Below are 21,632 nucleotides of genomic sequence, written 5' to 3' on the forward strand. Positions count from 1 at the left end.
GCGGTGCTGGTGGTGATGGACTTGTGGCATCTCCCTGATGGCAATTTGGTGACTAGATGACTGTTAGGGTGGGTGGAGTCAGCAGTAACTTTTTCAGCTCTTCATAGAGCAATACATCACGGACACATGGCCTTTGGGCCACATGTCCATGATGACCACGGTGCTCACTCATTTCTCATGTTCAGCCCGTACCCGCCTGAGCTCCATCCCTCCATGTGCCTATCCTGCCTCGACCACTTCCTCTGGCAGCTCACTCTATGTACAGTACTCACTACCCGCTCTATGAAAAAGTTTTCCTCACTTCCCTTATAAATCCTCTCATCCTAAATCTGTGCCCCTTAGTTTTGAACTACCTACCCTGGGGAAAACTGTTCCCATACACCTTATCTGTGTTTCTCATGTTTTTAAATATTTCCGTAAGGCCTCCCCTCATTTTCCTACACTCCAAGGAACAAAGATCTAGCCAGGCCAACCCCCCTGCACTCTTTCCAGTTTAGCCATATCTTTCCTATAACTAAACTGTACACGGTATTCCAAGTGTGGCCTCACCAATCACTAATACAACTACAACATAACATCCCAACTCCTGTACTCAGTGTTCTGACTGATAAAACCAAGGTGCCTTTTACACCACCTTGTCTACCTGTGTCACTACTTTCAACAAACAATACACTTAAGTCCCTCTAGTGCCCTTGTGAGTGTAATGGTATAAGTCCTACACTGATTTGACTTTCCAAGAATTCATCACCTCACACTTGTCCATTTGCCACTCCTTGGCCCATTTCTCTAACTGATCAGGATCTCTGTCTTTTCCAATGTCTTGTTATTATTGGGGTGGTGTTGTAGAGTTGGGGCAGGTGATTACAGGAACTTTATTTTTTCCCACTGCTAAATATAAGAGGATTCTCTTGTAAGCTTCATTGAATGGCATGGAGCTGGGTGAGTGTTGCCTGCCCACTGCAGTTTGACAAAGAAGCTGGAGTGCCTTTGGATCTGGAGTGGAAGCGGTATAGGTTGAAGTTACCCATATGTTCTGTAGATCAGCCAACTCCAGCCAGAAGGGGCTAAAGCTCTGCCTAATAAATTCTTTGGAAGAATATGGAGAGGGGTGGGGGGTGGTGGTGGAGAAACCTTGTATTTTATTTGCGTTTAGACACTGAGGGAAGCAGGGAGAGGTTTAAGTGAGCCGGCGGCATTGAGTGTACGACCCCAGCCCGTGGCCCCGCCATCAACTGATTGAGCAGTTTGAGGGATAGAATTCAGCATGGCTGGATGTTCAGAAACTGAAGGGTCTGTCTTAAGCTTTCCTGTGCTGGAGTTGGCTGACGTCGTGTGTGAACTTACTATCCACAAGGGCTTTTTGTTTGTATTTAGCGGGGGATGTTCTTCGCTGAACTGCCTGGGAAGGTTGACGGAGGCCTGCGAAGGGAGCTCTCTTGGCTCTATAGCTTCTGCCTGTGAGTGCGAGTTGGTTGCGGATGGTGGTGGGGGCGGGGGGGGGGTGGCTTACTTTCGCCATGTGCCTCCTCCGAGTCCCGCTCCCCACCACGAATACAGACATACAGTGAAGAGCTGGAGCGCAAAAAAAAAGTTTTATTTTAATGGACGTGTGTAAGTCCTCCTTAGTATAAACTGAAGACCCGCAACTTGAAAGATCACTGGGAGAAGTTACAAGGAAGGAAGTGGAGAAGAAAAATTTCGGCCGACTATCAAATTACAATCTTTTTTTCTCTACCTCGCTCACTCGTTAAAGTGGGAGTCGAGATCGCGTCCTTTATCACTACAGATCAACTCGTTCGCATTCCGCGCCCCCCCCCCCCCCGGTCTTTGTGTTTTTTTGTTGAATGTGACGGCACTTAAGGAAAAGATTGGTTCGGGAGGGAGGAGGGGTGGGGGTTGTGGAATGATCAGATCGCAGGCGGCGAGGAATGGAAATTGACGCGATGACATTCGCTGCAAGTTGCGAAGCGGGCACATCTGGAGCGAGCGGACGCGGGCGAAGCAGCCGGCAGGCAGTCGGACGGAGCGTCACCAAGTTTGTTTTCAGTGGGGAGAGACGAGATTTATTGTGCAAAGGGGCCCGCGCAGAGAGTGGGAAGAAAGGATTTCTCTCAACTTTGTAACTGCGGGTCCAAGATGTCTACCGGGTGGGAGTCTTTTGTGAAGGCGGCTGCAGCCTGCTCGCTTCTCCTCTGGATCTCGGCGGAGCTGAGTGGCACCAACCACACGTCTCCGCACGACCGCTGTAAGAGGGTTTCGGACTGCGAGCCCTTGAGGTACAACACATGCCTGGGCTCCACATTGCCTTACACGCACACCTCGCTCGCCCTGGCTGAGGACTCGGTAACTCAGGAGGAGGCGCACGACAAGCTGGTCCTGTGGTCAGGTACTGCATGCAGACCCTTCGTTCGGATCAAAAACGAGCCGTTTTCTCTTTATAAATAACCAGAGAAAATGTTTAAAGTTCCAGTGCACCCCTCCCGTGTTTTGCAATATTTTAACTTTAGGATGCTGTTGGGGAGTAAACAGCGATTGTTTGCCCTCACAGCCTGAAAATGGCCTCCGGGGGGGGGGGGGAGGTTTTTAGTTATACAGGACTTCACTTTGTGAAAAAGTCAATATTAAAGTGGTTGTGTCATAACTGGAAAACGGCTCCTCTAGTACCAGTTAAGGGATCTGCAGTACAGGATTCAGACGACAAATTCCTTCACTCAGAGTTGTGAATCTGTGGAGTCCCTCACACCAGAGGGCCGTGGACGCTCATTTCAAGTTCGGATATTGTAAGAAATCTGGAATAGGAAGCAACAGTTAGTGAAACTTCCAGATTGTTGTAAACAAAACCGTTGCTCTGTTTGGGGAAGAATTTTGCCATGCTTACCCGATCTGGCTTAAACTTAATGCCAGAACAGTGCAGAGTGGTTGAATTGGAAATCCGCCCTGAAATAGCTGGGTAGTCATTCAGATGCATCAAAACTCTTTAATTCTGTAAGTTCGGCAGACACTGGAAATCCAGGGTAACGCACACAAAATGCTGGAGGGACTCAACATGTCTGCCAGCATCTATAGAAAGGAATAAGGTTTCCAGTCTCAGGTTGGAGGAGCAACACTTCATATTCTGTCTGATGGCATGAACATGGATTTCTCCAACTTCCAGTAATGTTTCCCTCTCCCTCTTCTCTTTTCTTCCATTTCCCACCCTGACCCTTCTCTCACCTGCTTTCCACCCCTCATGCCCCTCCTCCTTCCCTTTCTCCCATAGTTCACTCTCCTCTCCTATCAGACTCCATCCGTCCGTTACCTTTTCCATCACCTCCCAATTTCTCACCATTCCCCCACCACCCTCCCATCTATTACTTGGCTTTACCTATTATCTTCTAGCTTGTACTTGTGCTTGTACCTTTCCACGTACTTGGCTTTACCTATCACCTTCTACCTTGTACTCCTTCCTCTCCCCTCACTTCTTATTCTGGCTTCTTCCTCCTTCCTTTCCAGTCCCGACGAAGGGTCTCAACCTGAAATGTTGATGCTTCATTCCTTTTCAAAGAACCTGTCTGACCGACTGAGTTCCTCCAGCATTTTGTGTTGCTCTTTAATTCTGTGCTGTCTCTGAATTGCGGTTGTTCAAGGTGTTGACTCATCGTCATCTCCTGAAGGGCAGCTGACATTGTCAGTGACCCTCAGATTCTACACGTGGAAGGATATTGTCATCTGCAGAATGGGTGGAGGGTAGAGTTCAGACATTCCAGGTAGGGAAAGTGAAAATTCATTTGAATGTCTTGTCTTCAATAACTCATGTTAAGATGCTTTGTGAGAGTGTAAGCAGACAAAAAAAAACTGAAGTGAGACGGAGAAGTCAAGTTTGGATTAAAATTTTGGATAGTATTGACGGTCTCTTAAAGCAAGATGAAGAGGTTAAAAAAAGAAATGACAGAGGTCAAAGTTCTCCAGTGGTGGGCAAAGTAATGGGGAAGGCATACAAGGCCCTAAAAGTCACAGCACTTCAGAAGTATGCTGCAGGATGATGCAAAGATAATGGGAAACAAGGGATCTGAAAATGAAGAAGGTTATGTAGAAATAGTGAGGTAAGGGAAGTGGGATTTGACGTGGGCTGATTGATGAATGGATTTAAGACCATAAGACACAGGAGCAGAAGTAGGCCATTACGCCTATCAAGTCTGCTCCACCATTCCATCGTGGCTGATATATTATTCCTCGACTATAAGACATAGGAGTAGAATAGCTTTATAGTCTTATAGATCTGGTGTGACTTAAGGTGTAGCCATTGGAGTTTTAGATGAGCATGTTCATGAAGGGTAGAAGGTAGGAAACAGCCAGTTGAACACTGGAATACAGAACCCCAGTGACAACAGAAGAATAGATTGCCTGGGCACTGTTGATGTTACTGAAATGAAAGTTGTTGATCTCGATGATGGGAATAATATGATGATGCTGAAAACACAGCATAAAGTTCCATTAGACTGCTAACTGTGTTAACTTGAGATAATAGCAAGAATCAAGAAAGTGCTGACAAGAGTATAAAGATTGTGACAGAAGCCCAACTGTTGGGGTCTCTGTAGAAAATGTCAGTATATCCAGAATGAGTAATGTCTTCATACCACAGGATAAATGGATGGTGAAAGACTTTATTGAGGTAGTGTGAGGTCTTCTCAGTGTACGTGTGGATTATCATAGCATATCCAGAAGCTGTTTGACAAGATGCCGCACATGAGGCTGCTTAACCAGTTACAAGCTCACCGTATTACAGGAAAGATTCTAGCATGGATAAAGTAGTGGCTGATTGGCAGGAGGCAAAGAGTGGGAATAAAGGGAGCCTCTTCTGGCTGGCTGCCAGTGACTAGTGATGTTCCACACGGGTCTGTGTTGGGACCAATTCTTTTTATGTCAATGATTTGGATGATGGAATTTATGGCATTGTTGCAAAGTTTGCAGATGATATGAAGATAGATGGAGGGGCAGGTGTAATGAAATGGCAGAGCATACTCGATGGGCCAAATGGCCTCATTCTGCTCCTATAACTTATGGCCTTATATTTCTGATGATTTTGGAGAGGGGAAACATGTAAATATGCAAGAGGAGGAAGATAGAGATAGAAAGAATTTTTGCACATTTAAAAAGTATTATACAACATCAAAACATCTCAAGCTGTTTTACTTCATTGTTGGAATACATGAAGCAGAACAGTCATTTTATACACAGCCAATTCCCATTAATATCAATAACTTAAGAAAAGCTGTTGGTGTTATTTATTGAAGGATAAATATTGTGAAGAAATCGGGAGAAGATTCTTGATTTACTTGAATCTTTTTTAGGTAAAAAGGGAGGACAAGACTTGGTTTTATATCTCATCTGAGAGAAAATCTGCTAATCATCGCACATCTGATGACTAGTCAGGCACAGAGGTTCAGCCTGACTAATCTTGCTACAGTCTTTGAAAAGATCATCAACATAATGATCAGCATACCTAGACCATGATGTACAATTGCAGTCCTTTCTCAGCTCATACTCATCCACTATGTCCTTGAAAGTAAGGCTGTAAAGGGTGTGGTTACCATCTGACACCAGAGTAAATGGGACCTTCTCAAGTTTGTGTTATGTAGAAACCAATGGTCTAACCAGGAAACAAAGATTGTTTATGAAAGTAAACTGGCACAAAATATAAAAACAGACAGTGGAACTTTTTATATAAAGTGGAACAGGGTGACTAAAATGAACGTAGGTCCCTTGGAAGATTAGAAGGCCTTGAGCAACTACAGTGGTATGCAAAAGTTCGGGCACCCCTGGTCAAAATTTCTGTTACTGTGAATAGCTAAGCCAGTAAAAGATGAACTGATTTCCAAAAGGCATAAAGTTAAAGATGACACATTTCTTTAATATTTTAAGCAAGAAAACTTTTTTATTTCCATCTTTTACAGTTTCAAAATAACAAAAAAGGAAAAGGGCCCGAAGCAAAAGTTTGGGCACCCTGCATGGCAGTACTTAGTAACACCCCCTTTGGCAAGTATCGCAGCTTGTAAACGCTTTTTGTAGCCAGCTAAGAGTCTTTCAATTCTTGTTTGGGGGATTTTCACCCATTCTTCCTTGCAAAAGGCTTCTAGTTCTGTGAGATCCTTGGGTCGTCTTGCATGCACTGCTCTTTTGAGGTCTATCCACAGATTCTCGATGATGTTTAGGTCGGGGGACTGTGAGGGCCATGGCAAAACCTTCAGCTTGCACCTTCTGAGGTAGTCCATTGTGGATCTTGAGGTGTGTTTAGGATCATTATCCTGTTGTAGAAGCCATCCTCTTTTCATCTTCGGCTTTTTTACAGACGGTGTGATGTTAGCTTCCAGAATTTGCTGGTATTTAATTGAATTCATTCTTCCCTCTACCAGTAAATGTTCCCCGTGCCACTGGCTGCAACACAAGTCCAAAGCATGATCGATCCATCCCTGTGCTTAACAGTTGGAGATGGATTCTCTTCATGAAATTCTGCACCCTTTTTTCTCCAAACATACCTTTGCTCCTTGCGGCCAGAAAGTTCTATTTTAACTTCATCAGTCCGCAGGACTTGTTTCCAAAATGCATCAGACTTGTTTAGATGTTCTTTTGAACTTTTTGAATAGAACTTTATCTTAAGCTCCCTAATAAAATCTGGATTATTACACAACACCCATTTGAAGATGATCTTTCCCTGAGTAGGGTCAAGCACAAGCTTCTCTAAAAAACCATCTCGTAGGCATTCAACAAATTCCCTCTCTTGCGATCTGACACCAATCTGATTTTTCCAATCCCCTTGCATATTGAAGTCCCCTGTTTCAAAGGGTAATTATAACATTACCCCTTTTACATGCATCCTTATTACATTACACACTTAGGACAAGACGGCACAGCCTCAGGATAGAGAGGCGCCCATTTAAAACAGGGATGCGGAGAAATTTCTTTAGCCAAAGGGTGATAGATTTGTGGAATTTATTAACACAGGCAGCTGTGGAGGCAAGGTTGTGGGGTGTGTTTAGGGCAGAGCTTGATAGGTTTTTGATTGGACATGGCATCAAAGGTTATGGGGAGAAGGCTGGGGAGGGGAGAAAGGGATCGGCCATAATTGAATGGTGGAGTAGACTCTGGACCAAATGACCTAATTCTGTTCCTTGTCTTATGCTCTTACGGTCTTTCCAATCTCAACCCCACATCTTGGCTTCTAGTTGGAGGCCTATATATGATCCCCATAATAGTTTTTTTTACCCTTGCAGTTTTTTTTTACCTTTACTCCACCCACAAAGATTTGATATTCTCTGATCCTACGTCACCTCTTTCTAAAGATGGAATTCCATCTCTTGCCAAGAGCCACACCACTGCCTATGCCTTCCTGCCTGTCCTTTCGACGTTGTACCCTTTGATGTTAAGCTCCCATCTATGACCTTTTTTCAGCCACAGCTCAGTGATGCCCGCAGCGTCATAACAACCAATCTCTAATTGTGCCATGAATTCATCTACAGTCTGAATACTACATGTGTTTAAATACAGCACCTTCAGTCCTGCACCCTTCACCCTTTTGAATTCTGCCTCTGTGGTACAATTTAGCTCTTTGCTTTGTCTGCATTTGTACCCAGTCATTGGCTTGTCCTTCCTTACATTCATGTTACACCCATCATCTGCTTGTAAACCTGCTTGTTCATCCTCAGCTCTATCACACTGGGTGCCATCCCCCTGCCATATTAGTTTAAACCATTCCCAACAGCTCTAATAAATCTTCCCGCAAGAATATTGGTCCCCCTTGGATTCAAGTGCAACCTGCCTTAGAAGAGGTCCTGGTGACCCAGAAACCTGAATCCCTGCCCCCGTTTCAACTCTTCAACCACACAATTATCTGCCACCTCATTCTCTTCCTGTCCTCACTGTCGCGTGGCACAGGCTGAGATTACTACCCTTGAGGTTCTGTTTCTCAGCTTCTTTCCTAAGTCCCTGTATTCTGTTTTCAGGACCTCCTCCCTTTTTCTACCTATGTTATTAGTACCAATATGTACCACTACTGCTGGCTGCTCACCCTCCCTTTTCAGCATATGGTGGACCCGTTCAGAAACATGGCAGACCCTGGCACCTGGGAGGTAAACCACTATCGGTATTTCTTTTTCGCAGAATCGCCTATCTGTCCCCCTAACTATAGAGTCCCCTATTACTGCTACCTTCCTCTTCAGTTCCCTGCCCTTCTGAGCCATAGGGCCAGACTCAGTGCCAGAGGCACGACCACTGTTACTTCCCCCAATTAGTTTGCCACCTCCACCCCCCGAACAGTACTGAAAATGGAGTACATATTGTTGAGGGGGATGGCCACAGGGTGCTCTCCACTATCTGACGTTCTCTCTTCCCTCTCCTGACAGTCACCCTTTATCTGTCTCCTGTAGTCTTGGGGTGACTATCTCCTTGTAGCTCCTGTCTATCACCTCCTCGCTTTCCCTCATAGTCTCATGATTTGGGGGATAGAATAGATGTAAGATGGAGATGAGACACTGGAAGGAAAGGGGGAAGAAACTAGAATACGAAGTTGGGGCAGAGGGAATGAAGTAAAACCTGGCAGGTGATGGGCGAAACCAGGTGAGGTGGACGGATTAGAGCAGTATCCTTGTGAAGTGAATAATTAGTGCTGTAGATAATCCTTTAAAATTTATATGGAATTTAGTAAAGCATTCTACAAGGTCCCTCATGGTAGGCTGAAAAAGACGATTGAGGTACTAAGATCCATGGAGACTCTGTTTATTGGATTCAAAATAGGCTTGGCCATAGAATGCAGGGGGTAGTGGTGGGGATGTTATTCTGAGTGAAGATCTGTGCCCAGTGTTATTGGGAAGGATTAATGCTGCAAGATTTATAGATGCTTAGCACAAAAGTATAGGTTGACTGATTAGGAAGTTTGGAGATGACATGAAATTGGTCAGTAGGATATGGACCAGTTGGAAACATAGGCAGAGAAATGGCAGACGGAGCTAAAGCTGGATGTGCGTAAGATGTTGCAATCGGGAATAAATGGCAGGACTCCTGGGAGTATTGATGTAAAGAGGGATCTTGTGGTGCAAAGCTGTATTTCCCTGAAAATGACAACGCAAATAGATAGGACGCGAAAGGAAGCATGTGGCAAACTTGCCTTCATCAACCAGAATGGTGAATTAACAAAAGGGGAATCGTGGTGCAACATTTGGAGCTTCGCATAGAGTTCTGGTCACCATGGAATGATGCGGAGGCTTTGGGGAGGGTGCAGAAGAGGTTCACTAGGGCATCACCTGCAGCAGAGAGTATTAGTCCTAAGGAAAGATTGGACAAAATTAATTTCTCTGGAGTGTTGAAGGACGAGGTGCTTCCTGAGAGAAGTGTGTAAAATTAGAGGAGGTCAGAGTCTTTTTCCCGGGATGGAAATGTCACATAGCTTTAAGATGAGAAGGGGGGAAGTTCGAAGAAGATTTATGAGGTGATTTTCAGAGAGTACTATGTGCTTGGAACACACTGCCTTGGGAAGTGGTGGAAGCAGATATAATAGTAAAGTTTACAGGGGATTTGGACAGGCACACAAACTGGCAGGAAATAGAGGGACATGGACCTCGAGCAGCCAGGTGAGATTACTTACAAGGATGCAGCACTCACTTACAGGAGTAATCACTAGAGACTGTGCTAATCATGGAAGTCAGTACTGTATCCCTGTGCTGTACTGTAAGTAGTGAGGAGGGGTTCAAGAGGGGAAAATCTAGAAAGTTAAACGGAAAGCTTAAAGCAAAAGCATAAGGTAGCAAATTGGGTAACAATACCCACTGTATCAGGAACATTGCACATAGTTAGAAACAAACATAAAAATTTCTGAAAACACACAGCAGACCAGGCAGCATCTGTGGAAAGAGAAACAGAGATCATGGCTTTAATTTATTTTCATTGAGAGATGGAGAAGTGATAACGGTACAAAGGCAAAATTAAAGACATTTTACTCGAATTCAAACAGCATTTGTAACAAGGTAGGTGCATTAGTGGCATAAATGAACATAAATGGGTGCAGTCTGATAGCTGTTACAGACCCATGGGTGCCAAGTAACCAAGGTTAGAAATGAGGTTTTCCAGGATGTTTAGAAATGGAGTGGGGGTAGTCCTAAAATTAATGAATGGGATAAAAGCTGTAGAGAGAAAGGTTTGTAGCTCAGAAAATCAAGTAGAATAGGCGTCGCCGACCAGTTGATCGCAATCGACCGGTCGATCTTTGAGACTTTCCCAGTAGATCCCGAAAAAAATCAAAAATAAATACACAAATACTGTTGTAATGTGAGCATTATAAAAATAAGTAATACTAATTAGGGTAATGGTAATATAGCAATACTTTTGCTGCAAAGCTGTTTGTAAAGAGAGATTGTTTCCAGGTTGCAGGGTTTTAGTTCCGTTCTTTCTGCCCAGTTTGCATGTGTGTAGCTCCCCCACCATGAACTGCGTTTTCAGCGTAGCTTGTGCTGCATCAAAGTGACCAATTAAATATGCGGTGGTCCCCAACCACCGGGCCGCGAAGAATGCAGTGGTACGGGGTAGTTGGAATGTACCCAGCACATGTTTAAGAAAAAAGCCGAAATAAACAAGCTAATTAATTAGGTGCCGCCTGGCACATAAATGTCAGCCCAGATCAGATTCGATTGCCGATTGCGTCGCCTCTGATCTGGGCCGACATTTATGTGCCGGGCAGCACCTAATTAATTAGCTTGTTTATTTCAGCTTTTTTTCTTAAAGATGTGCTGTGTGCGTCCCGGCAAAAGAGTACAGATTGTCGCAAACATCAATATACAGCACTCGCTTGTCATATCCTGATAGCATGGCGGAGGCTCCACGAAAGAAGGCGAAAACGTACAAATTCCATCCAGAATGGGAAGAGGAATTTCTATTTACCTTGGTGAAAGACAAGTGTGTATGCATGTTGTGCCACCAAACACAAGCACTGACTAAAAGAGGGAATCTGGAGCGGCACCACAACACCAACCACCAGAAATTTAAAGACACCTACCCCCCAAAGAGCACAATTCGTGCCAGGAAAGTTGAGGAGCTGAAATTGGGGTTGAAGGCCCAGCAATCGTTTTTCAGAAAACGTGCTGCTCAAAATAAGGCTGCTATTGAAGCATCATTTTGTGTAAGTTGCCTTTTGGCCAAACACAAGAAGCCTTTTACAGGTGGCGATTTATTCAAGGAAGCAATGGCCATTACCGCAGAGACTGTATTTAATGACTTTAGAAACAAAAACAACATCACAACCGCAATACATAATATACCGCTTGGCCCTGCAACAGTGACAAGGAGGGGAGAGTCACTGTCAGAGGACGTGGATATTTTTCACTACAATTCGACAAATCCCTGGATGTAATGCAAACAGCTCAGCTTGTTGTATTTGTCAGAATGGCTTTCCAGGATTTTACAACAAAGGAGGACTTCCTCACTCTTTTGTAATTAAGGGAGAGAACGAGAGGTGAGGATATTTGCAATGAGTTTAAAAGATATGTCCGTGAAAATGACATCCCCGTTCATAAACTGGTGGCAATTACTACTGATGGGGCCCCAACAATGAACAGTGTGCGCGTTGGTTTTATAGCACTAAAAGTCGGTGCCTACTTCAGGTCAACTTATCTATGTGAAATTGCATTTGAAAGTTTGACAAAAGTATTTTGTGTAATTCAAATACAATTAACCCAAATAAAAGGTCTCAAATTGGCAGTACAATCTGAGTTGTTTTTTCTCTAAACGATTTAGTAGGTAGATCTTGCCTTTCAGTAAGGTCGAGGTAGGCGATCTTGGGCTTAAAAAGGTTGGTGAGCACTAAAGTAGAATCAATCTAGGGGACGGGGGATGAAAAGACAGAGCAAGTAGGAAGAAAATATTTCATCGACCCAAAGCAGTAGGGGTGATACAAGGCATAGGTAGGTTAGAAAAATAAAGATGCCTACAACTGGGTAATCATATGAGACTTTAATCTGTTTATACAACTAGTGGAGATGAAAGAGTGACATTTGGAGGACTGCATAGATACAATAGTTGCGTTCCCACGCAGGTCTGACAAAGAACTTGAAAAAGCAGTAGGCTTTTCGATGGGACCCTTGACTGGAGTACTGTGCGGACACAAGAGCAGCATTCCCACGCAGAGCCTTAAAAACCCAGACTCTATCAAAGAGAGGTTCTGCCTACAGGAATGGTCATTGTCAGTGTAGTCTTGAGTAGGAGTAGTAAGGCTTTGGCTCAACAAGTCTTCGGCAATAACAGGTGGAGGCTAAGTAAGTTCATTCTTTATTTCTTATTCAACTCTAGAGAGAATAGGGGGTATGTCTGCAGAGCCAGTGTTGTGTTCTGGGTGTCAGATGTGGGATTTCCAGGAGACTTCTCGCTTCCCCGATGGCCACATCTGTGCCAGGTGCATCGAGATGTAGCTCCTCAGGGACCGGGTTAGGGAACTGGAGCTACAGCTTGATGACCTTCAGCTTATTAGGAGAGTGAAGCAGTGATAGACAGGAGCTGGAGAGAGGTAGTCAGCCCAAGGCTACAGGAGGCAGATAAATCGATGACTGTCAGGAGGGGGAAGGGAGAGCACCCCAGTGGCCATCCCCTCAACAAAAAGTACTCCATTTGGAGTACTTTTGGGGGGAACAACTTACCTGGGCTGTGCTTCTGGCATTAAGTCTGGCCCTGTGGCTCAGAAGGGCAGAAAACTGAAGATGGCAGCAGTAATAGGAGATTCAATACTCAGAGGGACAGACAGGCAATTTTGTAGACGTGAAAAGGAAAGACAGATGGTAGTTTCCCTCCTAGGTGCCAGGGTCCGAGATGTTTCTGTTCATGTCCACCATATCCCAAAAAGGGAGGGTGAGCAGCCTGATGTCATGGTGCATATTGGTAACCGACAACATAGGAAGAAAAAGGCAGGAGATCCTGAAAAAAGAATATATGGAGTTCAGAAGGAAGCTGAGAAACAGGACCTCAAGGGCAGTAATCTCGGGATTGCTGCCTGTGCCATGTGACAGTGAGGATAGGAACAGAATGAGGTGGTAGATAAATGTGTGGCTGAAGAATCAGAGCAGGGGGCAGGGGTTCAGATTTCTGGATCATTGGGACCTCTTCTGGGGCAGGTGTAACCTGTACAAAAGGGATGGGTTGTACTCGAATCTGAGCGGGACCAATATTCTTGTGGGCAAGTAGATGATGGGTGTAACATGAATGTAAGGATGGACAAACCAATGATTGGGTACAAATACAGACAGAGCCAAGAGTTAAATTGTATAACATAGGCAAGATTCAAAAGGGTGAAGAATGCAGGACTGAAGGTGCTGTATTTAAATGCACATAGCTTTCAGAATAAGGTGGACAAACTTGTGGCGCATTTAGAGATTGGTCGGTGTGATATGGGCATCGCTGAGTTGTGGCTGAAAGAAGGCCATAGGAGGGAGTTTAACATCAAAAGGATACACTTTGCATCGAAAGGACAGGCAGGAAGGCATAGGTGGTGGTGTGGCTCTGTGGGTAAGAGATGGAATTACATCTTTAGAAAGAGGTGAAATAGGGTCAGAGAATATTGGATCTTGGTGGAGTTAACAAACTGCAAGGTTAAAAAACCATTATGGGAATCATATATAGGCCTCCAAATAGTAGCCAAGATGTGGAGTTGAGATTGCAAAGGGAGCTGGAAGAGGCATGTAATAAGGGTAATGACACAATTGTAATGGGGGGTTGGAAAAATCAAATTGATGTCGGATTGCAGGGGGGGAATTTGTTGAATGCCTATGAGATGGCTTTTTAGAGCAGCTTGTGCTTGAGCCTACTCGGGGAAAGGCTATCTTAGATTGGGTGTCGTGTAATAATCCAGATTTTACTAGGAAGGTTAACGTAAAGGAACCCTTAGAAGGCAGTGATCATAATATGCTTGAATTTATACTGCAATTTGAGAAGGAGAAGCATAAGTCATATGTATTAGTATCACACACAAAATGCTGGAGGAACTCAGCAGGCCAGGCAGCATCTGTGGAGGAAAAGTACAGTCCATGTTTCAGGCCGAAACCCTTCGGCAGGACTGGAGAGGAAAAAGCTGAGTAGATTTAAAAGGTGGGAGGGAGGGGAGAGAGAAACACAAGGTGATCGGTGAAACCTGGAGGGGGAGGGATGAAGTGAAGATCTGGGAAGTTGACTGGTGAAAGGGACAGAAGGCCACGGAAGAAAGAAAAAGTGGGAAGGAGCACCAGAGGGAGGTGATGGGCATTGCATCTGTCTTCACTGTGGAAGACACCAGCAGCGTGCTAGAGGTCCAAGAGTGTCAGGGAGCAGGAGTGAGCGCCATTGCTATTATAAAGGAAAAAGTGCTAGGCATACTTAAAGGTCTTAAGATGGATAAGTCACCTAGGCCAGATGGACTACATCCCAGAGTCCTGAAAGAGGTTGCTGAAGAGATAACAGATGCATTAGTCATGATCTTTCAAGAAGCACTTGATCCTGGCATGTCTCTGGAGCGCTGGAAGGTTGCAAATGTCACTCCACTCTTTAAGAAGGGAGGAAGGCAAAAGAGGAAATTATAGGCCAGTTAACCTAACCTCAGTGGTTGGGAAAGTGTTGGAGTCCATTATTAAGGATGAGGTTTTGAGGTACTTGGAGACTAATGATAAAATCAGTCCAAGTCAGCATGGTTTCTGTAAAGAGAAATCTTGCCTGTCATATCTATTAGAGTAACAAGCAGGGTGTACAAAGAAGAGGCAGTGGATGTCATTTACTTGGATTTTTAGAAGGCATTTGATAAGGTGCCACACATGAGGCTGCTTAACAAGTTAAAATCCTATGTTTTTACAGGAAAGATACTGGACAGGATAGAGGAATGGCTGACAGGGAGGGGCAGCGAATGGAAAATAAAAGCAAGGAGATAATGCTGAGCCTTTATAAGACACAAGTCAGGCCACACTTGTAGTATTGTCAACAGTTTTGGGCCCCATATCTCAGAAAGGATGTGTTATCATTGGAGAGAGTTCAGAGGAGATTCACAAGGATAATCCTGGGAATGAAGGGGTTAATTTATGAGGAGCGTCTGGCAGCTTTGGGTCTGTACTCACTGGAATTTAGAAGAATACGGGCGGGGGGGGGGGGGGGAATCTCATTGAAACCTACCGAATGTTGAAAGGACTAGATAAGGTAGGTTTGGAGAGGATGCTTCCTATAGTGGGGGTATCCAGAACTGGAGGGCACAGCCTCAAAATTGAGGGGTGACCCTTTAGAACAGAGGTAAGGAACATTTTTTTTAGCCAGTGAGTAGTAAATCTGTGAAATGCTCTGGCACAGTCTGTGGTGGAGGCCAAGTCCGTAGGTATATTTAAGGTGAAGTTGATCATTTCCTGATTGGTCAGGGCATCAAAGGATATGGCGAGAAGACAGGTGTGTGTGTGTGTGTGTGTCATGGTCCAGTCCGTGAAATCCGCATTCCAGTTCACGGTCCGGTTCACCAATCCTTATTCCAGGTTTTCCTGTTTTCCCTTGTTCCATTGGGTGCCTTAATTGATTCTCGTTTTGGGCTGACACATAAGTACCTCTGCAAACCAAGGATTCCCTGCTGGACTGTTCCCTTCCCCTCCCTTGCAAATCACCGACAGTTATCTCGCCTGCACCCTTCGTCTGCCACTTCATCAGAATCCTCCTCAAGTATCCTCAGCAATCATCCCGGCCCTGCGTCCTGGAAAGCATCCTGGCCCTGCATCCTAGAAGGGTCCCGGTGGCTCCAAGCCCAAGTAGGAGTCCTGGCTCCGTACCCTAGAGCCTAACCCAGCGAAGTCCAAGAGCCGAGCCGAATCTAGTTCAAGTGCCACGTCCTGCGCTGGAGTTCCCTCGTCCAGTCCAGGAGTTCCCTCGTCTAGTCCAAGCCACGTCCAGGTAGCTTGTCTAGTCCAAGTCTCATCCAAGTAGCTCGTCTAGTCCAAGCCACGTCCTAGAAGCTCGTCTGGTCCAAGCACCTTGTCCTGTCCAAGCCAAGGCTTTGAGTTCTGGTCCTGTCCATGTGCCTCATCCTGTGCAGGAGTTCCATGTCCAGTGCTGTAGCCACGTCTTGTCCTCGCCTAGATCCGGGGTCCGAGCCTGAGTCAAGACCCAGGTTCCGGGTCCCTGTCCAGTCTCTGGCTCAGAGTCCTAGCCCAGGCTCCTAGTTCCAAGTCTCGTCCAGGGCCTGCGTCGCGTCTTCCCATGCTTTCTTGACAAACCTAGTCCTGTTCCTAGAATTTCAGTGTCTGTGTCTTGCATTTGGATCCATTCCCAGTGCCCCCTTATGACAGTGTGGGATTGAGTGGAATCCGGGCTCAGCCATGACGGAATAGCAGAACAATCTTGATGGGCTGAATGGCTTAATTCTGTTCCTATGTCATGGTCTTATTTGTCAATGAAGTGTATTTAACTTTCCAGAAGGCACTTGATAAGTTGCCACATAAAAGGCTGGTCCACAAGACGTCAGGATATCGGAAGAAGTATGTTAATATGAAGCCAGTTTAACACGCAAGTGGAGAGTTGGTATAAGTGGGTCATTTACAGACTGGGAAGACATAGCAAGTGGAGTTACCCAAAGATTAATCCTTAGCTCCCAATTATATTCTATCTGTATTAGTGGAGTAGAGTGTTAGCTACCTAAGTTTGCTGATGACACAAAAATAGTTAAAGAGGGCCTGCCATGATGAGGGTGACTATATTCAGTAAGATGATGCAGATGGATTATGTGACTGGACAGAAAGTTGGCAAATGGAGTTTAATGTAGGAAAGTGTGAGGTCATACATTTCTCTTGCAGGAATCAAAAGGTAGTCTGTTCCTGGAATGAAGGACTGTCAGTGAGTGAAACACAGAGGGATCTAGGTGTTTTTGTGCATGAAACCACGTTAAGTTATTAGGAAGGGCAAATGCTAAGTTTATTTTATTGCTAAGCTGGTGGAGTTTATAAATTGAAAGCTATTGTTACAATTGTTCAAGTTATTAATGAGACTGTGCCGTAACATAACATTATTAAGATTGGCTATAAAAGCAGAGCCCTGTATAGTAAAAAGTAATTAAGACAAATAATTATTAATTATAATTAAGACATATTTCAGTGGGATGATAGTAGATATAAACCAGAGAAAAAGGGAATTATAGGTTGACAGACAAAACTGAAATAGAACAATTGGCTACCTTGAAGGAAAAATTGGTTTGGTTTGGATATGTCTGAGGGGCAAAGGAAGAAGACATCCAGAGCTCACTATGTGACAAAAGAAATCCAGGAGAAGACAACGCAAGAAAGGGCGCTTATGACAGATGTCAGATTGCTAAGACTAATAAAAAAACAAGTAAGAAGATGGAACATACCAATTCTATCTATTCATGGTCTATATCCCTCCATTCCCAGTCTACTCAATTGCCTATCTAAATGCTTCTAAATGCCAAAAGAGTCAATGGGGAAATGAAAGTTCAAATCAGAGAGGCAAGGAGAGAAGATGTCAACATAAATGAAAATCTACATGTTTATTAGCATATCAATAGTAAGTACAGGTGGGTGGCGTGGTGGAGATAGGTCTCTACCAAAGGAGGTGTAAGGTGCTCCTTCCCTCTGCCAGCCTGCAGGTCATCCTGGGGCAAAGTGTAGCTCGTGCTTAGCCCTCCGATCTGGGTAACATGAAGCCATGGGAGCAGGTGGTGGACATTACAAGCCTTGGTTATGTGATTACTGATGGCAGGCAGACAATTTCTGAAGAGTATTGATAATGGCTGGGATCACCCATTCTGTAAAGTCGCTGCCCAGAAGAAGGCAATGGTTAAGCACTTCTGTAGAAAAGTTTGCCAAGAACAATCATGGTCAAGACCATGATCGCCCACGTCATACAACATTGCACACAATGATGATGTCATATGGCACGGCACATAATGATGATGATTACATATTACATACAGGAGTGAGGCAAGACAAAATATGGCAACTTGCTCATGAATGCTGATAGCAGTGTTGTACTAAATGAGTATAATGCTTCATAAAAGAACAATTCGCTTTGATACTAGATAGGAAAAGATTGATAGTATAGATGTATCAGAAAGGTTGGCAGAACTTAAAGGAGATGCATCACCAGGAATGGATGGAATACATCCGAGTGTTTTGTGGGAAGCACAGGAGATCATGTGCCCTGACTGATGTTTCAGAGCTTTTTCTTTGAAAAAGGAGTAAGGATTAACCAGTTACCAGAACCCATCAGTGGTGGGAAACCTACTAAAAACATTTATGTGATTGAGGATTCATAGTCACTTGGAGGAAAGTGGATTTGGCAAGTTAACGCAGATTTGTAAAGGGGAGTCATTTTCGGCTGGTTTGAGGAGGTAACAGATAGAGTTAATGAGGATAATGCAACCGGTGTCGTGCGGAAGGCTTTTGACAGTGTTGAAGGTTGGAGCACAAAGGGGACATTGGCAGCATGGATACAAAAATAGCAGTGATTGACAACAAAGGGTTGTGGTGTTCCAGGTCAGAGAACCTTGAGTATTGGTGTTCTCCAGAGTCTGGTGTTAGGACCATAGCCTTTATTTTATCCATATGTTTGATCTGGACCCAGGGTATCCAACTGCAATTTCTAAGCATTACTGTAAACTGTATAAAAGACTGGAACAGAATATAATGCACAGATGTGTGGCAGATGAAATGAATGCGGAAAGGCAACACGGAATAAAGGGTCCTGTTGTAAAAGGGGTGCTGGAACAGAGGAACCTACAGGCACATGTTCACAAATCACTGAAGGTAATGGAAAATGATGTACACACAATTCTGGGCTTTATCAATGGAACATGTGGTAAGTACAGGAAAGTTACAATGAACCTGAAGTTATTGTGCCCTCAGCTAGATTATTGTATCTAATTCTCGTCACTTTTATAAGAAGCATGTGAAAATGTTAGAGAGGAAAGATTTATGAGTATGGTTTCTGGTAAGAGAAACGACATTTGCAAGGATAGATTATAGAGACCGGGGCATTTTCTTTGACTGAGGGGACATTTGATAAACATACTTAAAATACTGAATGGAGATTGGAAGGGAATTTATTATGTGGAGGGTCAAGAACTATTAAGCCGCAGGTACAAATCAAAGAGGAAGAAAATTAAGAATGACATGAGGGAGAACTTTCTCCGTGCACTAGGTGGAATCTGGAGGCAATGCCTGAAGATAGGGTGGAGATGGGCTGCACTGTGGCCTTCCAAAGACAATCCAACAAATATACTGTGGTTGTGAACACTTTGCAAGGCAATGTAAAAAGAGTTGGTGGGTGGAACTGGAGTTGTTTGGTTAAAAGTTAATGCAGTTATGATGGACTAAATGGCTTCCTTCTGTAGTGTAAACATTTTATGGGTCCTGTGGATTGGGAGGTAACGAGTGTAACTCTGATTTAAAGAAAAGGAGACAGTGAAAACAGGGAACTCCAGGCCAGTTAATATGACAGAAATAGTAGGGAAAGTGCTGGAATTTATTATTAAACAAGTCATACAGGGCACTTTAAAAATTATTATAGGATTGTGCAAGATCAATATGGTTTTATGAAAGGGAAATCAGATTTGATGACATTGTTTTGAACTTTTTGAGGCTGTAAATACTTTATACTTTATTGTCGCCAAACAATTGATACCAGAACGTACAATCAGCACAGCGATATTTGATTCTGCACTTCCCACTCCCTGGATTACAAATATTGAATATTAAAAATATTAAAAATACTAAAATTTAGTAAATATTAAAAATTTAAATTATAAATCATAAATAGAAAATAGAAAATGGAAAGTAAGGTAGTGCAAAAAAACCGAGAGGTAGGTCCGGATATTTGGAGGGTACGGCCCAGATCCGGGTCAGGATCTGTTCAGCAGTCTTATCACAGTTGGAAAGAAGCTGTTCCCAAATCTGGCCGTACGAGTCTTCAAGCTCCAAAACCTTCTCCCGGAGGGAAGAGGACGAAAAGTGTGTTGGCTGGGTGGGTCGTGTCCTTGATTATCCTGGCAGCACTGCTCCGACTGTGTGCGGTGTAAAGTGAGTCCACGGACAGAAGATTGGTTTGTGTGATGTGCTGCGCCGTGTTCACGATCTTCTGCAGCTTCTTTCGGTCTTGGACAGGACAACTTCCATACCAGGTTGTGATGCACCCTAGAAGAATGCTTTCTATGGTGAATCTATAAAAATTAGTGAGAGTTTTAGGGGACAGGCCAAATTTCTTTAGTTTTCTCAGGAAGTAAAGGCGCTGGTGGGCCTTCTTGGCAGTGAACTCTGCTTGGTTGGACCAAGTCAGGTCATTTGTGATATTGACCCCGAGGAAATAGCAGAATTGAGCAGGATGAACCAAGCATGTGGTGTAGATGAACATTCAGAAAGGATTCAGCAAGGTGACACATAAAAGGTTATTAATGAAAATTAGAGCAGACGGTATTGGAGGTAAAAGACTGACATGGAATAGACTGGTGTTGGTTAATGGGTGCAAGATTGAAGAGTGGGGATAAACAGGCCATTTTTGAGTTGGGAGGCTGTGACTAATGAGATGCCACAGGGATTGGTCCTGGCGTTAACAGTCCACATCAATTTATTTGGATAATTGAGTATCAGCTATGCATATATTCTGAGTGTGAGGAGAATGCAGAAAGGCTTCAGGGGCTTATAGACAGATAAGGAAATGGGTGAAGACCTGACGGGTGAAATACAATGGGGAAATGTGTGAGGTCTTGGTCTTTGATGGAGTATTTTGGAAATGCAGGACTAAAAACTGTGGGTGCCAGAAGAACTTGGGTGTCTTGGTACACTCGTCATTGAAAATGTACATACTAGTTTAGGAAGGAATTTAGGAAGGCAAGTGCATGTTGGCCTTTATTGCAAGAGTATTTGATTATAAGTATAGAGATGTTTTAATCTAATTATATAAGGCCCTGACAAGACTCCTTCTGGAATATTCTATAGAGCCTAGGTCTTCACAGCTAAGGGAGCATATAATTATGATGAAGGGGGTACAACATACAACAAAGGCTCACCAGGTTAATTCTAGAGATGGTGGATTTGTTGACTGCAGAATGATTCAATAGACTGGGCTATACTATACACTCCTGACTTTATTAGGATGAGGCATGGATTTTGAAATGGATTTGACAGGGTAGATACAGCAATGCTATTTTCTCTGGGTTAGGATGACTGGAATTAGTCGGAGACTGTAAATACTGGCTCAACCATTCAGCTTGAGTTAATGAATATTTGGAATTCTGTAGTGGGTTTTGGAGGCTTGATCGCTAAATTTATTTAACACTGAGGTTGATGGGTATTTTGATATTAAGGGAATGAAATGATATGGGCTTAGTGCAGGAAAGAAGTACTGAGGTAAATGATCAATCGATTCTTGTGTAATGACAGAAAAGGGACGAGCAACTGAGTGGTTTCCACTTCCTATTACTTATGGTCTTATTCCAAGAGTGAATTATGGGAACATTGCAGCTCAGAAACAATTTCCTGCATCTGTGCAGATCTCCACCCATTTCATTTGTCTCATCTCAGCCTTTCAGCATGGCTTTCGATTCCCTTTTCTGTCGTGAACTCACCTATTTGTTTTTTGTTAGTTCGAGCTTTATTGTCATTGCTGAGGATGACGAGATT

General features: G+C 43.9%; 1 protein-coding gene across 1 annotated transcript in view; it reads left to right on the forward strand.

Moving 5' to 3' along the window:
- Positions 1 to 1,531: 1,531 nt before the first annotated feature.
- Positions 1,532 to 21,632, forward strand: part of smo (smoothened, frizzled class receptor) — a 53,054-nt gene continuing 32,953 nt past the window's right edge. The window contains exon 1 of the mRNA XM_063072995.1: positions 1,532 to 2,386. Within this exon, the coding sequence (XP_062929065.1) occupies positions 2,137 to 2,386 (250 nt within the window). The 5' untranslated portion in view covers positions 1,532 to 2,136. The remainder of the gene's footprint in view (positions 2,387 to 21,632) is intronic.

The sequence above is a fragment of the Mobula hypostoma genome, chromosome 20 (genome assembly GCF_963921235.1).
Source record: "Mobula hypostoma chromosome 20, sMobHyp1.1, whole genome shotgun sequence".
Classification (NCBI taxonomy): domain Eukaryota; kingdom Metazoa; phylum Chordata; class Chondrichthyes; order Myliobatiformes; family Myliobatidae; genus Mobula; species Mobula hypostoma.